The sequence below is a fragment of the Ursus americanus genome, chromosome 27, assembly GCF_024610735.1.
Source record: "Ursus americanus isolate L20-20 chromosome 27, mUrsAme1.1.p, whole genome shotgun sequence".
Classification (NCBI taxonomy): Eukaryota; Metazoa; Chordata; class Mammalia; order Carnivora; family Ursidae; genus Ursus; species Ursus americanus.
Window position 1 is genome coordinate 28,155,841 of NC_142153.1, and position 24,188 is coordinate 28,180,028.

The window sequence follows — 24,188 nt, forward strand, 5'->3', positions numbered from 1 at the left end:
GAAATAAAAATGTAACTTTTTTTCTTATTTTACTTCATGGACTCCTGAATTCCAGCCATGACACCAGTGTGAATGCCCTGTTTGCACGTGAAGCATGACTCAGAGACTCGTTCTCATTCCATTGTCTGTTTACTTTTATAGCCTGGAGCAGTGGTTCTCAAGCCCTTCGACTGAGGATTATTGAGAATACCAAACACCTTTGTGTGTGGGCATCATAGCTACCAATGTTTTACATATTAGAAACTATATTTAGAGAAATTTAAAAATGTTCATTTCATTTAAATTGACTAGAATAAACCCATTAACATTAACAGAATCACAGGTTTTATGAGAATAACTACATTTTCCAAAAACAAAGAGCAAAACAAAAATTGTTGAAAGATTAGCACTATTTTCTATTTTTGCAAAACATTTTAACATGGGGCTAGGAGGAAGAGGCTGGTATTCACGTCTACTTCTATATTAAACACATTGTTCCATATTGTTTTGGTTGAAGTCAATGAATGAAGAAAATCAGAGTGCAAACAGGTAGATAATTGGAAAATAGAGAAATATTTTAAATCTTTTTAGATAATTAGTAGATATTCTTTAATACTATACCAAACTGAATAAATGGGTGTTTCTAAAAATTAGTGGCTATGCAGAATCTTAAACTACAAAAAGTTTTTATACTTTACCATAATAAAATCCATTGGTCAATTTTGCCTTTTAAATGGATATCTTACCCTTGTGTGGTTTCATTGCACAGTGCACAGATCATTATACAGTTATTGGTTCACTGAGTTATTCAGATTTTCCATTTGTTGGTATCAATATCTAAGTAGATATTGTACAGTATCTTTAAAAATTACGTTTGTTAATATTACTGACTATTTCCTCAGACAACTCTAAATATTAAAAGTTGTAAAGATCGGGGTAGATACTGGATTTCTAAAATTCTAGTATTTGCTTAAAAACTCAAATTTCATCATCAGCAAAAATGTTATCCAGTTATCTTACAGGGACAAAAGCTGACTGTTCATTTTCAAGTAAATATCACCTAGTACCCAATTGTGAAAATCTGAATATCTGAAGATAAACATTATTCTACGTAGGCCTCAGTGATCCATGACCTTGTATCATACACACCCATTGAGTGAATATGACTTTTCCCTCCTCTGATTAGGTTACACTTTGTGGCACAGCTGGCTTCAAAAAAGGGACATTCTCTCCCTTTCTCACATGAACCCTTCCCACGGGCCCTTCCTAGAACAAGGGACAGTTCATGTGAGAGATTCAACATGAGGGTGATTCTCCATTGCCTTGAAGGTGGATGGGGCCACATGGCAGGGAATGGCAGGTAACCATTGGGAATCCCTGCTCAACAACAAGACAGGGACCTCAATCCAATAACCACTGCATCTTGGTTTCACCAGAAAACCTGACTGAACCTGGAAGAAGGTTCTTCCAAAGGCCCCTGGGTAAGAAGTCAGCTGGGTCTCCTCTTTTGAGTGTCAGAGACCCCAGGTGAGCTGCACCTGGATTTCGGACCAACAGAACTGTGAGTCAATGTCCTGCAGCGGGTTTAAGGCACAAAGTTTGCAGTAATTTATTATGAAGCAGTCACATGTAGTATAGTCACCATAGTCTGTTAATCTTTCTTTCAAGTAAAAATGGTGTTCCATGGAAAAGCAGACAGTGCATCTCCAAAATCAAAGAACTGAGAAAGTATTTCTCCCAAGACAAGTACCACATTTTGTCATGCAGCAGAAGGCCTTAATAAGTACTTCCATTTCACCAAGCAGTACATTAAAAGGACATGCACTGAAGGGTTGAGATTGAATGAAATTAGTTATTTTCCTTGCTTCATCCTTGGCATTGTTAAGTGAACTGAAGTGTCATGTTAAGTGAACTGATACAACACGGTGGTTATGAGGGCTGTTGGTGCCCCTGTCTTGATTCATGCTGAGGCATGGCAGTGTTAGCTACCTCTGCCTTTGTACACAGGGAAACAAGCAAATATCTCCGTATGAACGTGGGAACAGCTTTGATCTAATCGTCCCCTGAAACGGTCCTGGCGACCTCCGCCATGTGCCTTGCTCCTTGAGAACAGTACCATGGTGCATCTCATCTCTTTTCAGTAGTGTCTGGAGGCCGATAAGTAGCCCCCACGTTAGTCTCCTGCCCCAGTCTCATGCTACCAAATTCTTGCCTCCACGTCTAGGAATAGGCATACCAAACTCGCCACACCCAAACCGCATCATTTTCCTACACAACCTTGCGCTCTCTAGTCTGCCACATCTCATCATATGGAAGATTTTTCTTCCACTTGTTCAGAACACAAACCAAAGTTTAAAAAATTATATTTTGCATAATGATCTGATTAGAAAACCTAACCTAAAAGAACTTCAGTTCATAACCTCGAGCCTGCAAAAAAGCTACTCCAGGGCAGCTTCCAGAAGCCTGTGCTACAACGTACAAACTCCGTACCCTAGTTGAACATTTATACTCATAGGGACTTTGCCCACTGTGTTGTTTTTTGTTTTTCCTAAGATGAGTTATTAACGGCAAAATTTGGGGGGATGTTGGCAGGAGGTAAGAAGGTAAGAAGATCAGAAAAAAAGGTCCAAAATAAGAGAGCAAAGTATTTTCATGCAGGAATGGTTTTAGATCTTAGGTTGGGGCAGACACTGTCTTTGATTTAGGCTAGATAAGTGATTTCAGCAGTATGCTGATTCCTCAGCTCTCCTGGCTTCAAACTACTAAATCTACTTTCAGGTTCATCTGAACTTTTATGGAAGTCTGATGCCAATATATTTAACCTTATTTTTGCCTTCAGATGTTTGCCTCCCCAAACTAAAGATATTTTCATTTCCATCCCTTACAACAGGTGTTTGTATAAGCTTTTGACAAATCCCTACACGTACAATATACACTAAATCTGCCCCCTTTAAATAGGCTTTTGTGGGTTTCAGTGATGGTGGGAGATGAAGGGAAGAGGAAGGTCTCTGTGAGTCTGCCAATGTTTTTCATTAGACAGTGTCCACTGCTATGTGGGGTTCTTCTTGCTCTGCTGTTTCCCTCATACAGTATCTCTCAGAAAATGCCCTGTGATTAATTACTCAAAAGTGGCTTAGGATGGCTCATTCGGAGAGAAATTTTATTATTCCCATGTAAAGATTTTACAATTCTGTCCCTTTTTATCACCACATTAAGTTTGATTTAATATACCATTTAATGAAATTAATGAGGCTTTCTCAAAGCATTGGGGGAAAACAGCAAAATAGTACTTACAAAATAAGAAAAATTAAGGTAAAAGTAAAGAGGGAGGAAACCATTTTAAGCAGCTAACATCATTAGAATGCATAAACAAAAAATTCTAGAAATAGGTTTCTCTCTCCTGCTGTGCACTAGAATTTTGGAGGTTGTCTCGTTCTCAGTGGCTGAAGCCAAACTGACAAACTTCCTGGGGCTTTGTGGTGTACTCCTGGTAAGACATTGGCCAGGGCTGAATATCAAAAGCTGAGTAGAGAGGTTGTCCAATCAGTTCCCGGGCATCCTCACTAGGGAAAATCTGCAGTCCTGCACCCCCATGCACACTCATCCCTGTTTGGAGGGGCAGACAAACCACTGGACTTTGGAGTTCCAGTGAAAAGTGTGGGTTTGAGAATTGTGCAGAGACTAGAGGAAGAAATTGTGGCTCTCACTACAGCTCATCCTTCCGTTATTCAAAAGACACAGATGCTCCCCTCGCGTGGGCTGCTGTGAACAGAGCCCACGTCTGAAGGCTTTACACCACCGCCCCATGAAGCCAGATACCCAGCACTGCTTGCATGGCTACCACTAGGAATCCTTTGAGCTTCCCCAGGGGTCATGGAAGAGAAGTATGCTCCTATCTTTACGTGGAAGAATAAAGATGGGCCACAGATACCCTGCGCATGCTCCTACTGGGAGATACCATCCGGGCTTCAGAGCTTCAGCACCTGCTGAATGCCCTACGCCAGTTAGAGGCATGGAACAGTCTATGGTGGAGGGAAGAAATGGTTATCAGAGAGTTTATCGTTAGCGTTGCTCACCTGATCTGAAAGGATACATGTATATACTGAAGACCTTATGCAGATAGTTGACATTGAGCTTCATGTAGTAAACACCTTCTACCAATCTTACAAACAAAAGTGGGGGGGGGTACCAAGAGTGGCCAGAGAGATGTTCCAGCAGGTTCCCTCCTTTCCTCTACCCAATTTCTTCTTCTATAAATAGCTAGAATTAGGATCCTTTGGTCAAGACTCCTCACCCACATCAGTAAATTGTTTTTTAGAAAAGCTTCACTATAGGGCACCTGGGTGGCTCAGATGGTTAACCATGTGCCTTCAGCTCAGGTCATGAACCCACTGGGATCTAGTCCTGCCTGGGGCTCCCTGCTCAGCGGGGAGCTTGCTCCTCCCTCTCCCTCTGCCCCTCCCCTGGTTTGTGTTCTCTCTCACTCTCTCAGATAAATAAATAAAAAAAAAAAAAAAAAAAAGCTTCACTTTGTCCACCTCATCCGTTGTATATAAGAATATCTTGACTGTAGCACCTTTGCCAACAATGAATTTTAGCATACAAAAAAAAAAAACATGTTTACTGACTTGGTACTTGAAAAATTCGATCTCATTTTTATTTGCATTTAGTTTTTAAAGAGTTATTTATTTTAGAGAGACAGAGAGAGAGAGAATGAGTGGGAGGGGCAGAGGCAGAGGGAAAAAGATAATTCCAAGCAGACTCCAAGCTGAGCGTGGAGCCCAAGGCAGGGCTTTATCTTATGACCCTGAGATCCTGACCTGAGCCAAAACCAAGAGTTGGAAGTTTAACTGAGTGCATCATCCAGGTGCCCTTTATTTGTTTTTAAAACAATCAATGTGCTTATTCATTTATTCTTTAAGATTATCTTACTATTATTGTCTCATGGTCTATATATAATTTTATGGGGAGTTTGTAACTAACATATATTTTTTTAATCTAGAAATAATTGTGCTTTCTTTAAACCATAAATAATAAAACCAGGATGTTTTATTATTTATTTATCATTAGGTTTGTTTCTTTGTTTGTTTTAATGATTATACACATACCAATTTCTCTGCTAGAAATTAAGACGACAAGACCTGGTCCTAATTCCTTGGGGACGATATTCAGGGTGTTTAGAGTTTGCTCCCCAGCTTCCTGTCAGTGGTGAAGTTAAGGGAAGAAGTTAAGGAAAGAAAACACAATAACACTTCACAATGAATGCAATCCAGAATTGCTTTCATTTGTTATCTCATTTATTCTCACAACTCTGTGAGGCAGGAGACTTCATCTTTACTAAACAGAAGAGGAACCTGAGGTTTGCCCACATCTTAACCTGTCAAGGTGACAGCGATAACAAGTTTCAGAGTGTTGATTAGATCTCACATTGAACTCCAAAATCAATGTTGTCTAAGTGCGAGGGCTTTCCTATTAAAAGAATCATGGATTAGACAAATGTAAACCTGGAACTGCCCTCAGTATATGTCTTTGTCTGTGCAGGCTGCTATAACGAATTACCACAGTCTTGGGGGACTTATAACCAACACATAAGTATTCCTCACAGTTCTGGGGGTTGAGAAGTCCAAGATGCAGTTTCCGGTGAGGGTGCATTTTCTGGCTCACAGATCACAGAAGGGATAAGTGATCTCTCTGACCTCTTCAATAAGGACACTAATTTCATTCCCTAATCACCTACTGAATTCCTCGCCTCCCAACAGCATCACATTGGGGGTTAGGGCTTCAGCATATGAATGGGGGAGGGACACAAACATGTGGACCACAGCAGTATACAGCGCAGTGCATACCGAGTGCCCAGTGCCAGCACAGAGTGCATTCTATGTGAGCTAAGTCCACACCCGTTCAACCTTCCCCAACAGTCCAGCCCAGCAGCATGCTTTCCACTATGTACAGGGCATGTTGTTCACTCCTAGTACTGCTCTTGCAAGAGACGCACCGTCACCCTTACCTTTCAGAAGAAGACACGGAAGTCCACCTTGTAATAAACGGTAGAGAGAAGGCTGGGACTCTGCTCTGAAGTAAATACCATCTCCATTGTGTGCCTAGAACAAGGAAGTACAGTGTCAGGCTCCTGGAGATTCAAGCCCTTCATTTATCTGATGAGAAAAAGGATGAGGCCTTGGCTTAGGATTTCAGAAAATCTCCAAAGTGAGACTGAAGCTCAGAGCCCCAGATTTCTTAGGACGGTCGCCATTTCACAAAGTGGGGGCACGTGCTACTGAGCAAGGTGGCTGCTCAGAACCCAGCTGGGAGAGCTGGGGACATGGCGGTGGACAGTCTTTCCATGAGGTAAAATACAGACACGAGGAGTGTGTTAAGGAAAAAAGGCACAGAACCTTTATTGGAAACTGTGGATTTTCTGAAATAGTTCTGCTTGTAATAACCCTCTGGCTAAATTCTACATCTTAACACATGGAAGATGATGAAGTGAGAAAAGCTGTTTCCGGGGCACATGATGTAACTCTTCTCTTCCCTCCTTCTCCTCCTCCTCCTCTTTCTTCTTCTTCATCTTCTCCCTTTCTCCAGAATGTCTCCAATTGGTATGCCTTCCTTCTCCCCTCTTGTATCCTTTCGTCCTCTCCATCCCCTAGGGCTGTTTTGAAGAAAATGACCTGAAATAACTTCTGTTGGGGGGGAAAAAAAACAATAAATCACTACAGAGCTAAGAAAAACGCCTTTCAATCCCAATGTGTTCCAAGTTAAATCCTAAAAGTTCTTATCCCTGATAACTTAAATTACAGGGAAGTATATTATTTAATTGAGGTCCATGATTTGTTAAGTACAGAGAGACAAATAAAGTTAATTTTCTTCCTTCCAATAAAGACTTTTATTGTAATTACCTTTAAGTTGGTAAAGAATCCAATAACAAAGTCTGCGTGGGTATCCCACACTAATCCTTGGACTCCCTAGACAAGATCATTGGTGCAATAATATAACTTCCCATAAGAAAGATTTATCTTCCAATTTAATAGTGCTGTCAATTCTGATATTCTGATAGCCAGCCAACAAAACATATCAATAATCAATCTTTGAACATTGTATAGTGAATAAATATCTCAGACTTCCCAGGTGCAAAAGATTCCTTATAACACCAACCTTAGAAGGTGATTTCTTCAACAAAGAAAGGACTCTGGCTGATGAAAAACAAGAAAAGTAATAATGAAATTTGAGAAGGTAATTCCTATAACTTGGGTATTAGTGACCCTCAAAGGTCCATATTTAAGGACATCATAAAATCTAAGAGAAAATGTAGGAGTATTTAGTTATGGTCAAACTTACAAAGAGAGCTGCTGGCAAAATAACCTAATAAAGAAAGGACAGCAATTTTATATATATATATATATATATATATGTATATAATGTATATATACGTATAATATGTGTATATATGTATAATATGTGTGTATATATATAAAGTAGTATATATATAATATATAAACTATACATGTAGCAGTATATATATAGTAGTATGTATATATACGTACTTTGTATATATAAATATATAAAATATATTATGGTAGTAATAAGCTCCCCATAAAATGATGTATGGACCATGAGATAATGATAGTAAGAGTTATCTCAAAGAATAAATGAATAAGCACATTCATTAATTTAAATTCATAAAAATGGATAGCATTTTCAACTGCCAAGTTAGTAAACGTTTTCTTTTTTTTTTTTTTTTTTTGCTAAAATTCAACATTGGCAAAGGTGTTATAATCAAGATATTTTCTAAATAAACTGCAGACGTAAACTGGTACAATTTTTCTAAAAATCATTTTAATACAACAGATTAAAAGGTTTGACTAAAGAATATTAATTCTAGCAATTTATTCCATGAAAGTGGTCAGAGCTTGCTGATATGGTCAAAAGGTATTTGGTGTTATATACAATTGTAAGAAGTGAGAAAAAGCTAATGTCTGATCATAAAGGAACTAAATATATGGAAAGCATTTTTTTCAAAACTATTCAGTGACCTCAGTAAATCTGATTTAAAAATATAAACTATGTAATGACAAGGAAAAATGCTCAAAGCAGTCATAAAAGCAGAATAAAAATGTATTTACAGTTTTATTTGTATTCTATAAATATCATATATGTGTCTTTACCTCTATATCCCTACTAACTTACATATGCTATGCACATAGATAGGATTGGAAATAAATACATAAAAAGTGAAAACAGTAGTCATCTTTAGGTGATTTTTTTCAGTCACTTTTGTTTTCTTTCTGATAATTTTTAGGTTTTCCCAAATTTTCTGCCATGTCCACATACTACTCAATCATAAGTAAAAACATTCTATAGGAAAGGAAAACTAACGTTGTGTGTGTGACTCAGTGCCTATCTTTTGTCACGATAGGAGCAATATTAACAGATGTTAAAGCAACTAGCATACAAGTTCATTAAATGATTTCTTCAGTAATTACTTAAAGAGCAAATCACATTCTGATTTTGAAAATTTAATGTTATAAGAAGATATATCTAGGGATGCCTGGGTGGCTTAGTCAGTTAAGCTTCTGCCTTTGGCTCAGGTCATGATCCCAGGGTCCCAGGATTGAGTCCCACATGGGGCTCCTTGCTCAGCGGGGAGCCTGCTTCTCTCTCTGCCTGCTACTACCCCTGCTTGTGCTTTCTCTCTCTAACAAATAAATAAGAATCTTAAAAAAAAGAGACATGTCTACTAATATACAAATATTTAAGTATTACATATTATAACAAAATGCTTATAAAAATAAAATTTTGAAATGTAAAGTGTGGTTAAAGTAAGTGGTATAACTTATAAAAGAGGCAGCACTGGCCCCAAATCAGACTCCAGCGCTGATAATAGCTCTGTCACTCAAACTGTGTAACCTAGGATAAATTATTTAACCTCATTGTGACTTGATATTTTGCTGGAAAGGATTGTAATTACAGTGTAACTCTTACAACATTGTGATGGGATAAAACAGGATGTATACACTGTACTTTTTGTAGTTTTAAATAAAAATAATTTTAAAAATGATTAGTCAATAATAATAACATAACAGTAATGATATTTTAGTGCATGACCTCAATACTTCTGTTGAATATTGGCCCAGGGAGTTACAGGGAAAGTTTAAGTACAGGACAATAAACCAGGAAGTCTGGGGACAAGGAGTGGCCAGTGAGCTGGGGGGACAGTTGGGAGCCTGTATGCTCTGGGGGTGCGTGGGCACCCTTGTGCAGCAGGAGCTGACTGGGTCACCTGGATCACCGCTACAGTGGGGGAGTGCTAGTGGAGAAATGACCAGAAGGTTTAGCAGCAGGGAACATAGGGCTCATCTAATTCAGGGCTGTTTTCAGATTCCAGAGAGGATGGGAGGGGGCACAGCAGCTCCCTTCTCTGGTGCCTGGCTTTCCCTTCTCAGTCCCCCGGGGGGTTAAGTGGGAAGCAGAGGCTCCGCTCCTGAAGAAACATCAGAACATCCCCAACAACCTAGGTCACAAAGCCTACGTCATTACTTATGATGCCTAATTTGTAAATTACACTTTATTATAGGTGTGTGCATATAGGACAAATCATAGATCGGATAGGGTTCTGTGCTGTCTGCCATTTCAGGCATCTTCTGGGGTCTTGGAACTATTTCTGCAGGTAAGGAGGGGACTGTTGTACCAATATAACAGTTCATTTGAGGACTTTCCTCTCCCTGCTCCCTAGGAAAGGACAGAACAGGGATGGTGTCCTCTATAGGGGAGTATGGACCATGGAACTCTTCAGTCTCTTTGCATGCTTACTTTCTTGCTGCTCCTTGGTTTTGTTCTGTTTATAATGATGGGAAGCAAAGCAAAACAACATGTTTGCATGATAATGTAATTGATCCAGCAAAAAAGAAAAAGGATTATGCAAAAGGAGGAAAAATTCCAGCATGATGTTTTCTGGTGCTGAGCTGTGGTGTGGATGTGGACATTCCGGTGTTAGCCAGGAGAATGACTCCACCTTCCATGATAACAGCCATAATTAGAGTATATGCTTACACTGATGTTCATCGGGGTCCACAGGAACCGTACTTTAATAATTAACTAACAATAGGAAATTGAGTCAATACATAGATATTTAGTGATTCTTAGGTTGTGTAACTATGGATGCATTTTGCTTTGTAGTTTAAAAAAATTTTAGGAGAAACTGGGTGGCTCAGTTGGTTAAGCGTCTGCCTTCAGCTCAGGTCATGATCTCAGGGTCCTGGGATCAAGCCTGGCTCAGCGGGCAGTCTGTTTCTCCCTCTCCCTCTGCAGCTCCCCCTGCTAGTGCTCTCTCTCTGTCAAATAAATAAATAAAACTTAAAAATAAATGAATAACAAAAATGTTTTAATGTGTGTTTAAAGTGATTTGAATTTTGAGCACTCATAAACAACAATGAAAGCTAATGAAGAAATGTTAAACGATTTGGCTGTGGGTGCTAGGTGATTAGCTCTATTAATGAAGCAATTGAATATTTTGAAAGCATTTCTAAAAATTAGGGTATAAATGTTCTTAGGGGGAAAAGTAAGCCTTACAATAAAAGCATGCAAGCCACGGGAATTCCTCAAGATAAATTACTTCCAAAACATTTATTTTTCTGTTCAAAAACGATTGACAAAAATCAGATAATCCAAGTTTAGTTATCTCTAACAGAAAATGTTCCCAACAATGCATGAACCAAAAAAATTTTTTAAAGAATGCTGTTTCTACTAATTCAAGAATAAATTGACCTAAAAAATGAAATTTGAAATAAATCATATTTACTAAGGGGACGATATAAAAGGACAACATAGATACAGAAGATTAATAGCTTATAGGCTATAATTGCTTACTTATCAAATTTAATAAAAACCTATTGATTAAATAACTGCAAGATGAACAGAACAAAAATATTTCTGACAATAAGAAAGCTCAGTTTCATTTGTATACATGTCATATACTTGTGTTTTATATACCTATATATATTAGATATACTTTTATATTAAATTAATAAAATTAATGAAATTATGAGAATCCCCTGGGTCAATACTAAGTACAATAAACAGGGTTTCTATTTTTAATGGCAAATCTTGAGTTCTTCAGATGTGTTCCTAGTTGGTGTATATGCATGAAACAATTTCTTCTGTGGTTTGTGAGATTTCTCAGTGGTTTCTGGACCTGTATTTAGTGCATTAATTTTGTGTGAAACAATTTTGCATTTCTCTTACTTACTTGAAATGATCTGAGCTCTCCATTACAGGGAAAGCACTGTTTTAGACACTGGTACAGGAAGCTCCAGGGGTATCAGTCATAGAAGATATGACTTGACTTCCTAGCAGAGGTCTAATAAGCGTGAGAAGCTCTGTGATGTCTCTTGCCAGGGACAGGGGAGGGAACCTGGGAAGCATCCAGGACTGAGCTTGGTTAGGAGCCAATCACTGACACAAGAAGGCATGGATGTTCCCTTTGGAAAGGATAGAGAAAGCAGTTGCATTATATAGGAACAGTAATATTTCTCTTTCACCTCATTGCCACTTTAATCATGGTTATGACCTTTCCCTGCCCCAGTCTGCGACTCTGTGCCCTGGTCCCCAGTGAAGATGCTTTTGCCTTCCTGGTGCAAGTTCACGGAGGCTCCCTCCCCCTTCTGTTTATCTTCCTGTATCTGCCTGTGGAATCACGGCTCCCCCTTCATACCTGGAGAGCAACTGCCGGAGAAGTTCTGTTTGTAGAGATCCAGATATATCTTTTTACATCTCAGGCTGATTTCGCCGGTGGTCAGAATGGCCTGGTAGATATTCAGCTCGATTCAGGGGACCGATTGAAATAGGCTCCCCTACTCCTCCGCCATCTTTCCCCCCTTCCCACTGTCATTTCAATATGGTGGTGGTTCTCTCAAATTTCCAAACTACCTGAAGTGAGGTTTAACCTAATCCTGAGAGATTATACTTAAAGAAAGAACAAAAAGAGCAAACAAATGAAACAAAATAACATATCCTTGTTGTTGCTCTTTTTCAATCTTTTGTAACCTCATTGCCATTTTATTTTATTTTATTTTTATTTTTTTATAACAATATTTTTTATTATATTATGTTAGTCACCATACAGTACATCCCTAGTTTTTGGTTTAAAGTTCCATGATTCATTACTTGCATATAACACCCAGTGCACCATGCAATATGTGCCCTCTGTAATACGGGCCTGTCACCAGCCTATCCCATTCCCCCATCCCCTCCCCTCTGAAGCCCTCAGTTTGTTTCCCAGAGTCCATAGTCTCTCGTGGTTCATTCCCCCTTCTGTTTACCCCCCCTTTCTTCTTCCCTTTCTTCTCCTACCCTGAGAGATTATAGTTAAAGCAAAAATAAAAAAAGCAAACAAATGAAACAAAATAACATATACTTGCTGTTAATCTGCAAATATTGTCCCTAGAATTTTTTACTTTCTTAAATGTGCTTATAAGAAAGGCGGGACTGATGACAGCTATTTGAGGCCATAGAATCTGGATTACTGAGAAATGATCTGAGGTAAGATAGACCAGTGAGTCTCAGACTCTAAGGTTAGCATTTATCCAGCTGCCTCTTCCCCCCAAAAACAAACTAATGAAGAGGAAGAAAAACAAAATAAAAAATAAAAAATAAAAAAAGCAAAACTGGGTAGCTGTGCTAAAAATATGGAGACCAAGTCTAGCTTTAGAGTTCCTAATTCCATACATCTGAGGTTGACCCAAGAATCCTTATTGTTATCAATCAGGACATGTGATTTTATGATTTATTCTAAGACTTGAGAATGAATGGGCTAACCACTTTTATCCACGGACAACTTCAAGCTCTTGGCAGTTTGTCCTGAGAGAGCCATCTTTCTGTAGAAGCCCCCATCTGCCTGCCCCATGCTCTTCCTCACCTCCTGCATTTTTCCCGGTGAGAGGAACTCTGAGTCCAGGTCTGAGGGGAGGCGGGGGAGGAGCAGTAGGACCCTGGATGGAGGAAAAGAGGGGACCATGAGAGGAGGGACTGTTGGAGGATGCAGAAGTCAACTGTCCTTTCTTGACAACTTTGCACAGAGCTAGTGCTGTGCAGTCAGAAGACCCAGTGATTTGAAACAAATCAGGACTCAGTGGAGCATATTGTCTTCAGCAGGGCCTGACCATCTTATTGAAAAAAAAAAAAAAAAGTCCTTGGTGGATTTAGCTTCACACAACTACATATACTTATTTGCAAAGTTCCAGAATCTATCAGACTCCCAGATCGGTCTTATATATTTAAATACCATTATTGTACCCTGAAAGCTACTCTTTTTATTTCTCTTTATTTTCTGAGTGCATCGAGTCCTGTTTGTTCTATCTGTTTATTTTGGGTGACATTTGCTTTAGTTTTATGCTCTTTATTATCTCCCATTGATTCTTCTGTTCATTATTTATTGTGCATTCATCTCCTCTCTCCTGAGTAACTTCAAGACAAAGTTATTTCAGCACAAGAAAGTGGTTATGATGGGTGACACACACCAAAGAATTCACCAGTTCAAATTAAAACATCCTTCCAAGGACTCTGACAGACAAGATCACTGCAGCCAACAGCGCTGTGCTGAGAGCAGGTGCCAGACCTCATTTTCCCACCCCACAGAGATAAGGATGAGGCAAAGGGCAGATGAGGAGGGCACAGGGAGGGGAGACTGACTCCTGGTGCCCGCTGTTGGTTCTCCACTGGGCAGCTGGATGTTAGGTAGCAGGATGCTCTGTGGGAGATGTTCTTTACGGTTAGCACCCTTGGGAGGAGGAGAAGGCAGCAAACCTGGGCTTCCCTGAGGTCCTAACGAGCCTCAGCGAGGCACAGGGTACTTGCAGTTGCATCACTCATGGTTGGCTACGGCATTGGCCGTAATGACCTGCTTCGGCCGTATAACCACATTGGGCTAATTTCCTCATTTCTCATCCACACTGTTGGGAAGAGCTCTTCAAAGTCTATAAACTACTTCCCTTTTCCCCCTATTCACCTGGTGAAATTCACAGGAAAGGGACTCACGCTCATTGAAAAGTTTCAACAACCGAGTTTATGGTATTTAAGTGATTTGTCAGGTTACATGATCATATGAATGGGGGTAGGATTCAAAGTCCAATGCCAGACCCCTTTGGATGATGACAAGAGGGGAAGGCTCGCAACCTCCATATCCCACTAAACATGTAGAATCATCAAAAGAGATCATGGGAATAAGAACATCTTGGGGAAAAAAAACTGGTTCAACAGTCCTTTAGGTAGAAATAGTACCAACTTGCCATTATTTTGGTATAATGGTGATGAATTGGTTCCAAAGTGAAGGTCAATAGTGACAGTACTACCTACAATCATATCTGACTCAAGTCCTCTTTTCTCGTGGCTGGTGGACATCCAGTGTCAGTTTCTCCCGGGTTTCTCCCCTTTCCTGACACATACCAGGTCACACAGCACCCACCGTATTTCAGGCTGGTGCTTCCCCATTGCAGGAGTGCTCCTAAGTCCTCTAGTACCCCGCACCCCATGTCTACTGACCCAGCAGCCTGTAGATAGACCTTCCCTGCCTCGTTCTCAGTGCCTTGGCAGCCAGTTCCTAAATGTCCAGATCCCCTGCCACAATATCTTACCTGTGGTTGTTGTGCATCTCAGCCTTGGTGAAAGCCACCACCCCTCACATAACTCATCTGGTGGAGCTCTGTCTTGGCCACTCCCAAATCCCCAAATCCTGAATCTGCTCAACTGCCAACATTTCCCACTCCTTCCAAAGCAACTTCCTGTGATTCCTTCCTTGGGGGAGGTTTTTTCCAAGCTCCCTTCCACCTGGAAAGGTGTTGTCAATGCCAACATGGAGGAACTACCTCTTTACTCAAATGTAAAATCTTGCTTTTTAAGGGGGAGGTGAGAAATGAGAATCAGCTTGTATTCTATTTCAAAAAGAAAAAAAAAAGTATCAATAGACAAAGGTTTTCCTTTAACTTTGGTGACACTCAATTGACTTTGAAGGCCACGTCCAAGGCTGTCTTCCATGTTCAGCTTCCTTCCAAGTTATACATCTTACCCCCTGTGCACTTTAATCAAATCTTTGAGCCTTGGTTTCCTGGCTTTCTAATATGAATAAAGGTCTGCATAAAATATACATGAGTTGTGAGAGAATTAAAAACCATAGTGTTTGAAGATGCTTCTCAAAATGTAAGTTGTTAGCCAATGTCCTTGTGAAGCGTGAGGTGAGAAGTGGGGTATGGGACTCTGAGAAGCAGAGCTGCAGAGACCTGGTCACCAGAGGGTCAGAAAATCCAATATCCAGATGGTGGCAGAGTGGAAAGGGAACAGAGTTTCAGTGACAATGCCACGGAAGGACAATCCCAGAGGACAATTTCTGGGGCCACAGCTAGGGCAAACATCTGACCGCAGAGCTAGGAAAGTAATAGCAAGCACCATCATGGACTGAGTCTACCATGTTCAGGGTAGTCTGCTACCCGGTATTACATTCACTACATCTAAACCTTCCTTACACAGTTTCCGTACCTCTGCTTTCAATATCAGCATGCCTGTTGTATTAGGGCTTTCCAGAGAATCAGAGCTAATAGGATGTATATGATTTTTTATAAGAGATTGGTTCTCACAATTATGAAAGCTGAGAAGTTCCAAGATCCGGAGAGTGGGAGGGTAAGCTAGAGAACCACGAGAGCTGATGGTGTAGTCCCAGTCCAGAGGCTGGCAAGCTCAGGACCCAAGAAGAGCTGATGTTTCAGTTTGAATTTTAATGCAAGAAAAAAAGCAAAACAAAACAAAAAACTAATATCCCAATACAAAAGCAGTCTGGCAGGAAGAATTCTTTACTATTCAGGAGAATGTCAGCATTTTTTTTTTCTATTCAGAACATCTACTGATTAGATATGGCCCACCCACATTAGGGAGAGCAATTTGCTTTACTCAGTTGATCTAAATGTTCTTTTTAAAAGATTATTTATTTATTTATTTATGTATTTATTTATTTATTAGAGAGAATGGGGGAGGGGCAGAGGGAGAGAGAGAATCCCAAGCAGACTCCATGCTGAGCTTGGAACCCAATGCGGGACTCGATCTCATGATCCTGAGATAATGACCTGAGCTGAAATCAAGAGTCAGAAGCTTAACTGACTGAGCCACCCAGGTGCCCCAGTTGATCTAAACATTAATCACATTCAAAAACACTCCCACAGAAGCTCCCAGAATACTGTTTGACCAAATATCTGGATACTCTGTAACCCAGTCAAGCTGACTCATTAAATTAACCACACACCCACTTTACAGATAGTTTAACAGAGTCTGAGTTAAGTAACTTATCCAGACCACATAGCTACCAAGTTTTTAGCAAAGATTTGAACTCAGGTCTGCATGCTTTCAGCTACTCTAGGTCCAGTCACGTTTATGTAAATCATAACTGTTTAAATTAAATATTACATGTTTTTAATATAAATATTATTAAAATATTTTAATTTAAATAACAGGAATACAATTTCAATATTTAAAACATAAACGTTTACAGTATTATTTTCTGTTTTCTTCCCATAAATGCCTCCTATTTTTTTTTCCAGAAATGACCAGAAAAGAGGAACTTCTTTAAGTGTCTGATGCAGGACCTAGAATAATTAAATTACTTAAATTTAAGCCTGAGAACTATGACCTTAGAAACCAATCTCATATGTGCTTTTTGTTGTTGTTGTTGTCTATAGGTAATAAGCGTCTGGAAGGATTAACATTCTTTTATTTCACATTTTATTGAATATCTTATCCCCAGTACTCAGAACATGCTTTCCCATGTCAGCTCCCCATCAATACATATTTGCTAAATTTTGAGTGATCAAATAACTACATGAATAAATAAATGAGCAGCTTTCAATTTTATCTAAAAATTATCATGAATGTAGCAAATTTAGAAAGCTCTATCATCACTACACGTATGTCTAGAGAGCAATCCCCCTGAGTACTTGGTGGAACGATCATGATTTCTAGATTTGCCATTGCTAGTGGTAAGTTCAGATGGAGAAGCTAAACCATTTCACATGTTATTTCTAGCTTCTGACACTGCTGTTATAAGATATGATCTTGCTGTTTGATAGCTTTCTATTAATTACTTCACAAGCTCTTATACTTCATTTTCTTTGCATCATTAACCTCCTAGAACGTGTCCCCTTTTCCAGAGCTTGACAGGTTAACCGTCATGACTGGAAATGCCGTGAGGCTAAAGCACTAGTTTATGGTATCTCTTTGAGTCTTACCTACTAATGGCTTTATTTGGTTTCTTTCAGTGAAAAAGGCAATTGAACTGAAGTCAAGAGGAGTCAAGATGATGCCCAGCAAGGACAGTAGCCATAAAAACTCTGTCTGTAAGTCTTCTTTCTTTTTATAAGAAGATTGATATGTCAATTGGGGGTACACAGAGGAGAGGATGGATGGGTTCTGGAGAAGTAATTCTATAAGTTGATTTTTTCGCTTCATCTCTTGCTACTTTTCTACCTACAAAAGCATTTTCTGAAAGAAAGAATATGCACTGGCTTCACATTGTTGGGGAAGAACGTCACATTGACATTCTCCTAAATGAATCTCCTAACTGTATCTTAAATCGGCCTTCACTCCATGTCTTCCTCGGTCACTGTGAGGCTGGACCTTCCAATTCCTCCCGTAAATAAGTGTTCTGCTGTCAGGTGTTTTGATCCCCGTTTCCCTCTCTATTCATGTATACACCACACACCCAGACGGGTGGGTGAGATATAGAAGTCTGGTCTTACCATTTGCCTATTAAAACGTTCTGAAGAACTGGTCTGAAGAATAAAATAGCTTTAGGTCAATGCTTGAATTCTTCCAAAGAGAAAAAAAAAATGAAGACCATGCCCATATGGGTTCCATTTGAACATGCGTAGCACATGGCAGGTACTCAGTCACTAGCTGGATCTCTTGCCAACTACTTTGCTGGTATCTCCTCCTGGAAGCCTCTCATTATTCCTTAGCTGAAGAGACCACCTTGCCATGCCTTGGATGATGTCTCTGTGCTTCTCTGCCAGAGTGCTCACTCTCCTTCCACTGAATGCAGAACTCCAAGCGATGCTTAGAGCCTCCCCCTCTGAAGCCTTTGCTGACTCTGCCAGGCACAGTTAGTTCTTCCCTGGTTTTGTTCCCCTGGTGCCGTGTTCCTACCTCTGTTACAGCATTTACTTTGTCACAGCTTCACTGTGGGTTTACCTGTCCCACTGATCAGTAGGATCCATCAGCAGGTACCCAGGTGGGTGTTTTTCCAGTGTGGTCCTTTCCCACGCACCATGCTATTTTTAAGACATTCAAGCTGTTGGGTTGCCTTTTCTGTTCTTTCCTGATGACGTCTTTTGGTGTCCCTACTTACCTGCTCTCTTGGTGCTCCTTATGCACTGTTTGGGATCCATGCATTGTCTCTTTTCCCACTGCCTAGCATTTAGTAGAAGTGGAAGGCTTAGGATGGACATCTAGAGCTCCTGAAGCTCAACCAACTCTATTTTTATCTGCATGATATATTGGGCTTCTGCAGGGAGTTTTATCCATGACAAATATTCCATAAAAACTAATAAATAAACAAAAATAAACCACAATATACATCTTTTGAAAATCACTTTGTAGGTTGACCTACCTCTGCTTTCTCAATATCCCTATTCTATGATGTCCTACCCATCGTTTATGTAACAATGGTCCATTAACTATATGATGACCCTGTTCTGTGGCAGTTGAAGAGTACAGAGAAGTAGATGCAGACCCCTGACAATTGTCTGTGTACCAATGGTAGACTGACTATATGATGACCCTATTGCCCGGGCTTGAAAAAGACAGAGAAGTAGACACAGACCTCTAGGATGTAAGCGTCTGATACAGGGTGTATCTTAGATCTTTCAGGCTATCATAATACAGTACCCTAGATTGGGTGATTTAAATTTATTTCACATGGGTCTGGAGGCTAGAAAGTCTGAGATAAAGGCAGATTCAAGGTCTGGTGAGGACTAGCTTCCTGGTTCATAGATGGCTCTCCTCTCATTGTACTCTTGTATGGCAGAGGGAGAGAGCATCTCTCCTGTCTCTTTTTATAAGGGCATTGATCCTATCATGAGGGCTTTAGCTCATGACTTACTTATTTCCCAAAACCCACCTCCAAAACCATCACATTGGGGCTTAGGATTTCAATAAAACAATTTTGAAAGGCACAAAGATTCAGTCTATCAGATGGTGGATTCCCTAACCTCTGACTAACTCAGGCACTTAGGTACCCCCCCCCCCCAAATCAACCCATAAATATTTTCACTAGACATTCTGTTTGATAACCATGGAAAGTGTCATTCAAATTAAATTGGACTAAAAAAAAAAAAAAAAGGATGGAATCCAAACCAAGGCAGAAAACAATTGAGGGGTAGAGGAAGAAAGAAAGGTTTTTAATAATAAAGTTTTGATAGTTTTTATTATTAATTTCTAATTCTGGATGTTCAATAGGGTGGGACAAGTGGTACTTATGATTTCAATTTTTTTTTTTTTTTTGTAGTTGAACACCTTACAGAAATGACCCACAGTGATATAGAACCACACGGCAGGTGAACCCCCTATAAAATCCATCTTAGGTCTGACATGAACTTAACTGCTAGAGCCAAACTTAGGTGGAAGCTTTCTTTGTAAGGAGAATGTCTCTGTCCTTACCTGAACAGGACATGACTGACCAATGCCTGCTTACTCGTTTGGTTTGAGAAACCATTCTGTCCTTTCTCTCAATGGTATTCAACTTTTGTTTTTAGTCAGGCATGAGACTTAATTATTAGAAAAAAATGAGGGTTGAAGAACCTGAGGACCTTCTCAGGTCAGCGATGTAATAAGTGATAAAATGTTATTTCCGTGTAAGGCGTAACTGGAAAACCAAGTGGTGTGTTTCCTAGAGAAATGGACATGGGTTTTGAAGCTAGAGAGACAGGATCCAGTGGTTGTAAATGCATGAAGGATTGCCAAGTCCAGGTTTCATCATTTATGAAATTAAGACAATAATGGCGTTTGTCCAATAGAGCAAGGTGTTTGTAGATTGTCCATTCCAGAATGTGGTGTAGGATGGGAGTTCATCAGGCCAAACCCATCATGAACTTTCCATCTAGAAGTGGGAAGAAGAGATGAATGTAAGTAGAAGGTCAGCCAGGAATTTACATGGCATGGGGGGGGGGGTCTTACTCTACAGAGGAGGAGGTAAGATCTAGACCACTGAATTTATTTCTGTGATCTTAGAATAATAGTTTGGCCAATCATCAGAGGTGAGCCTAGGACACAGAACTCTCTAGCATCCCAGCTTTATCCCAAGAGCTGGGTTCTCATGTAGAACGCAGTCTTTGATGTTCTCAAAATTAAATCCAGGCATACAAGTATCTCTTGTACTGTTTACACAATTATCCTGACCTTGGTTCTTCCAATTGAGAGTCTTGGTAAATGGATAACAAAATATCTATTAAAGATGCTTAGCATAGGGTCCAACACCCATTTCTAGCTCTTGTCCCACTTCACCCTCTGCTGACCTGTTTTAGTGTTTTTCATTCTATTTCAACGTGTTTTGATATTGTGCATGTGTCTGTCTTCTTCATGAGATCCTGCACAGAGTAAGAGATGTGACAGCCATGACCACACGATTACCTTTTCTACTCCAGAATCATGGATGTTGTCTGCCGTGCAGTGCTCACACATGCTTACCTAATGAACGCCAAACATGAGCAGACGCAATAACAGTGGTCCGCTCATGCACTCAAGTCGTGTCCAGAACAAGAGGCATGTAGCAGCTGGAGGAAAGCAGAAACGTGAGACCTCCTGTTACCTCCTGCAAAGTCCCCTTCACCCAGCTGTGCTCCAAGGTGCAAAGGCCCAAGGTCACAGCTTTTCTCAGACAGACTGACCCTACATGATCCTTTCCCTCTGGATTTTAGTGCTAATATTTTCCCCCATATTGCTTCCAGTCTAAAGGCTGATAATAGCCTGGCTCTTAATTACTAGTTCGTGAGTTACCATACTGTGCCTAGTGGCATCTCTGGATTTACTCTGATATAGAACAGCCCCTTTGTAAGTAATCGTGCCTTGTATGATTCTCCTCCAGAGTGACTCTGTTTCCTGTTGGGACCCTGTTGAAGATGATAGAAACTGCTCAGGATTCTGGTCAACCACAGAGGGCAAACTACCCAAAGATTCGGGTGTTTGAAAAGAAACAAATGAACAAAAACACTAGGCTAGGCAAGGAGTCATGCTTTCTGGCAATATCGATCCAAGCTTAACCAAGTGCAGAGAGGCAGAGGCCCTGGCTAGAGAAAAGGGAGGATGTGACAGATGACCTCAAGGGACTCGTGATTTAATGACAGAAGGCTGATATCATGATAGCAGTTAGATCATGACAGGGCTGAAATGAGGTCAAATGTACCGTGTTTTATAGCAACAGCAAGTAAGGATTTTATAACTTGCACATTAAAAAGTTTATACTAATGTATAGTAGCTGGTACATAGGTTAAAAACAGATAACCCTTGTTCCATTTGAAGATAAACAGTGCATATATCTGGATACACCACATGGTCCAGATTCCAGCCTCTTAGCACATCTTTTTCTGGGCCAGCATGTATTTTTTTCCTAGACCCACCTTGATTATCCATTTTGTCCAAGATAAGCTCCGTGAGAACAGAGTTTTGCTCAGGGAACCCCCTTTCCAGCTGCTGTCCTACATGGAGTTACACATTGCACTTCCTCATCCTCGGATAGCCCAAGTTAATGAGCACTTAGCTTGTATTTACTAATTAGAGGAAGAAAGAGAAAACACATGAAAGGTTTATTTTCCCTGTTGTGGAACAAAAGCCCTACACATTTTCCGTTCTACTCTTCTCGATGGAATTGATGAATCTTGTGAATTTTGCTCTGGAATCACTATGTTGGTCAGTTTATTCAGCCAGATCTGATTTCGTGTACCAATTAACCCTTAGTAATTCTCATTAATCCTTAACATGCATAAACTTAATCACATAGGGTGGGGTAATGGCATAAGCTATGGAGTTCTCTCAGCCCTCTACATAATGAGGGCAATTGATTTCCTACATTCACTCTTAGAATTAAATGACATAGAAGTTTATTTTTTTTATCAGGCTCATTCATTATTGCTTAATAATGTTTTCAGAAAATCTCCAAGATAATTAAGGCATTAATTCTGCCTATTGCTCTAAATTTCTAATTATTTTAAGCTTTGAAAAGATTGCAACATAAATGGGGGCATCGTGCAACAGAAGGGCATCTAGAATGAGCTCAGTGACCATTCCACCCCGATCTTTCTTGCTCTCACTGAGGGATCCTGGGCTTGGCTTTAGTCTGAGATTGGATCCTCTCAATCCCAAGGGATTATTAAATTGCCACTGCCTATTTTTAAATGATGGTAAACAGTAGACATTTCTTCTCCCTCTTCTTTTTCTTGGCTTTCTCCTCAGCAGAATACAATTTTAGCAACCCCAAGTGTGAGAACCATGAGGCTAGATAATCCGTTAGTGTCCTTCTAACTCCAAAATATAAAAATCTGTAGGGAGGAGGATCAACAAAAGCCTCAGTTGTTATTTTGCAGCTAGAGATTGTTTTCCCCATGTAAAGTTAAAGACAAATGACTTTACAAATTCAATATTGGTGTTGTAAGTCGCTCAGATGAATTGATGGCACGTGCTGTGTATTGACCTCTGCAGTCACAACAGTTATCCCCAAGGAGGGCAGGACATTTGATCGGAATCATTATTTAATGTAAAGTAAAATAAAACATTGTGGAGAAACTGAACTATATTATGCATTGTCTCATAAGCCCTTGGGTAAAAATAACACCAGAACATTATAAAATAAATGACCTAGAATTCTTCTACATTTGACTATAAACCATTTATTTCATTGCCTTTGTTTCTATGGATAATCAATTCTTTTTTCTACCTTGAGAAAAAATACTGAAGCAAAATAGTCCAAGTTGCCAAACAGACAGTCCTGTTAATGAAAAGCAATTGATCGAATATTGTCTTCTATGATGATGTTGAATAAGTCCATTTTTCTCTGGCTTTTCTTTTGTCTCAGAAATAATCATTTGGAAGGGCAGATTTTAAAACTTTTGTAGCTCTGTTTTTAGAATGACACTGCAAAATGATGTCTTAACTACTTTATACAGCGAAAGATACAATCACAACTGTATAACATGTGAGTTACCTTTTTAACACGCTGTGACTGCTTAATCCATTTTCTAAAATATAACATTATAAATGATTTTCCATCTGCCTGGGGCCATACTGCACTTATCCACTTATCACTGTAATTGCTACATTCATAGACTTCATTTTTCTTAAGTTTGGAAAAATTTAAGAACACGTTGAATATGCTAGTTTGTAACATTCTCTTTCTACTTATATTCAGATGTGTTCAAAAAAAGAATTAATCTTATGTCTTGCATAGTTTCTTGTCTTGTCAGATTCTAAGCTTAGTAAGGTTATCACAAAGGGCTCAGTCCAAGAAGAGACTCTTATATCAGCCTTCTCTCTGTAAGCAGTAACTGATGGGAAAGGAAGGGAAAGGGAAACAGAAACCGTTAATTCTCATTAATGGGGTTAAAACAAGAGATAAAGAAAAGGCAGGTCATCCCAATAGCTGTCATCATTTGGAAAGCAGTTCTTATATGATCCACTTCTAGAATGGACTTCTCTCTGGATTTCCAGACTCTGACATCCACTTTCCCATCCAAAATTTTCATGTCAGTATGTAATAGGCTTCTCTCCCTCTCACCAGGCTGCTCCTTTGCCTTACTCAGGACCTACAACCTGATGACTAGCCTCTTCCAGGAGCCATCAAGCCTGCTCTCCTCCAGCACACATCAAAGGCCAACCTTTTCTCTCTACCTCCCAACCACCATTGGTCCTGGCATGCAGTACTTCATGAACATAATCTAGCCTCCCTGTCTACCTGTTTCTCCATGGTTGACCTCCACACCATCACCAGAGACATCTGGGAGAAACAGCAATGGCTTGTAGTCATTCTGCTCTAAACCCTTCAAAGCTTTCCATCACAGCCCCAATAAATCCAAATCCCTTAGGAAGATCCACAGGACCTCCTTACATCCCTAGTCCAGCCCGTCTTCTTCTTGCCCTCATGGCAAGTTGTAAGGTATTTGGTAAAGACCCCAGACATTCTTCTACCTCTC

At 39.8% G+C, this 24,188-nt stretch overlaps 1 protein-coding gene across 1 annotated transcript in view; it reads left to right on the plus strand.

Moving 5' to 3' along the window:
- CSMD1 (CUB and Sushi multiple domains 1) overlaps positions 1-24,188 on the plus strand; it is a 1,039,667-nt gene that overhangs the window by 362,186 nt on the left and 653,293 nt on the right. The window contains exon 5 of the mRNA XM_087856321.1: positions 17,271-17,348. Within this exon, the coding sequence (XP_087712447.1) occupies positions 17,271-17,348 (78 nt within the window). The remainder of the gene's footprint in view (positions 1-17,270; positions 17,349-24,188) is intronic.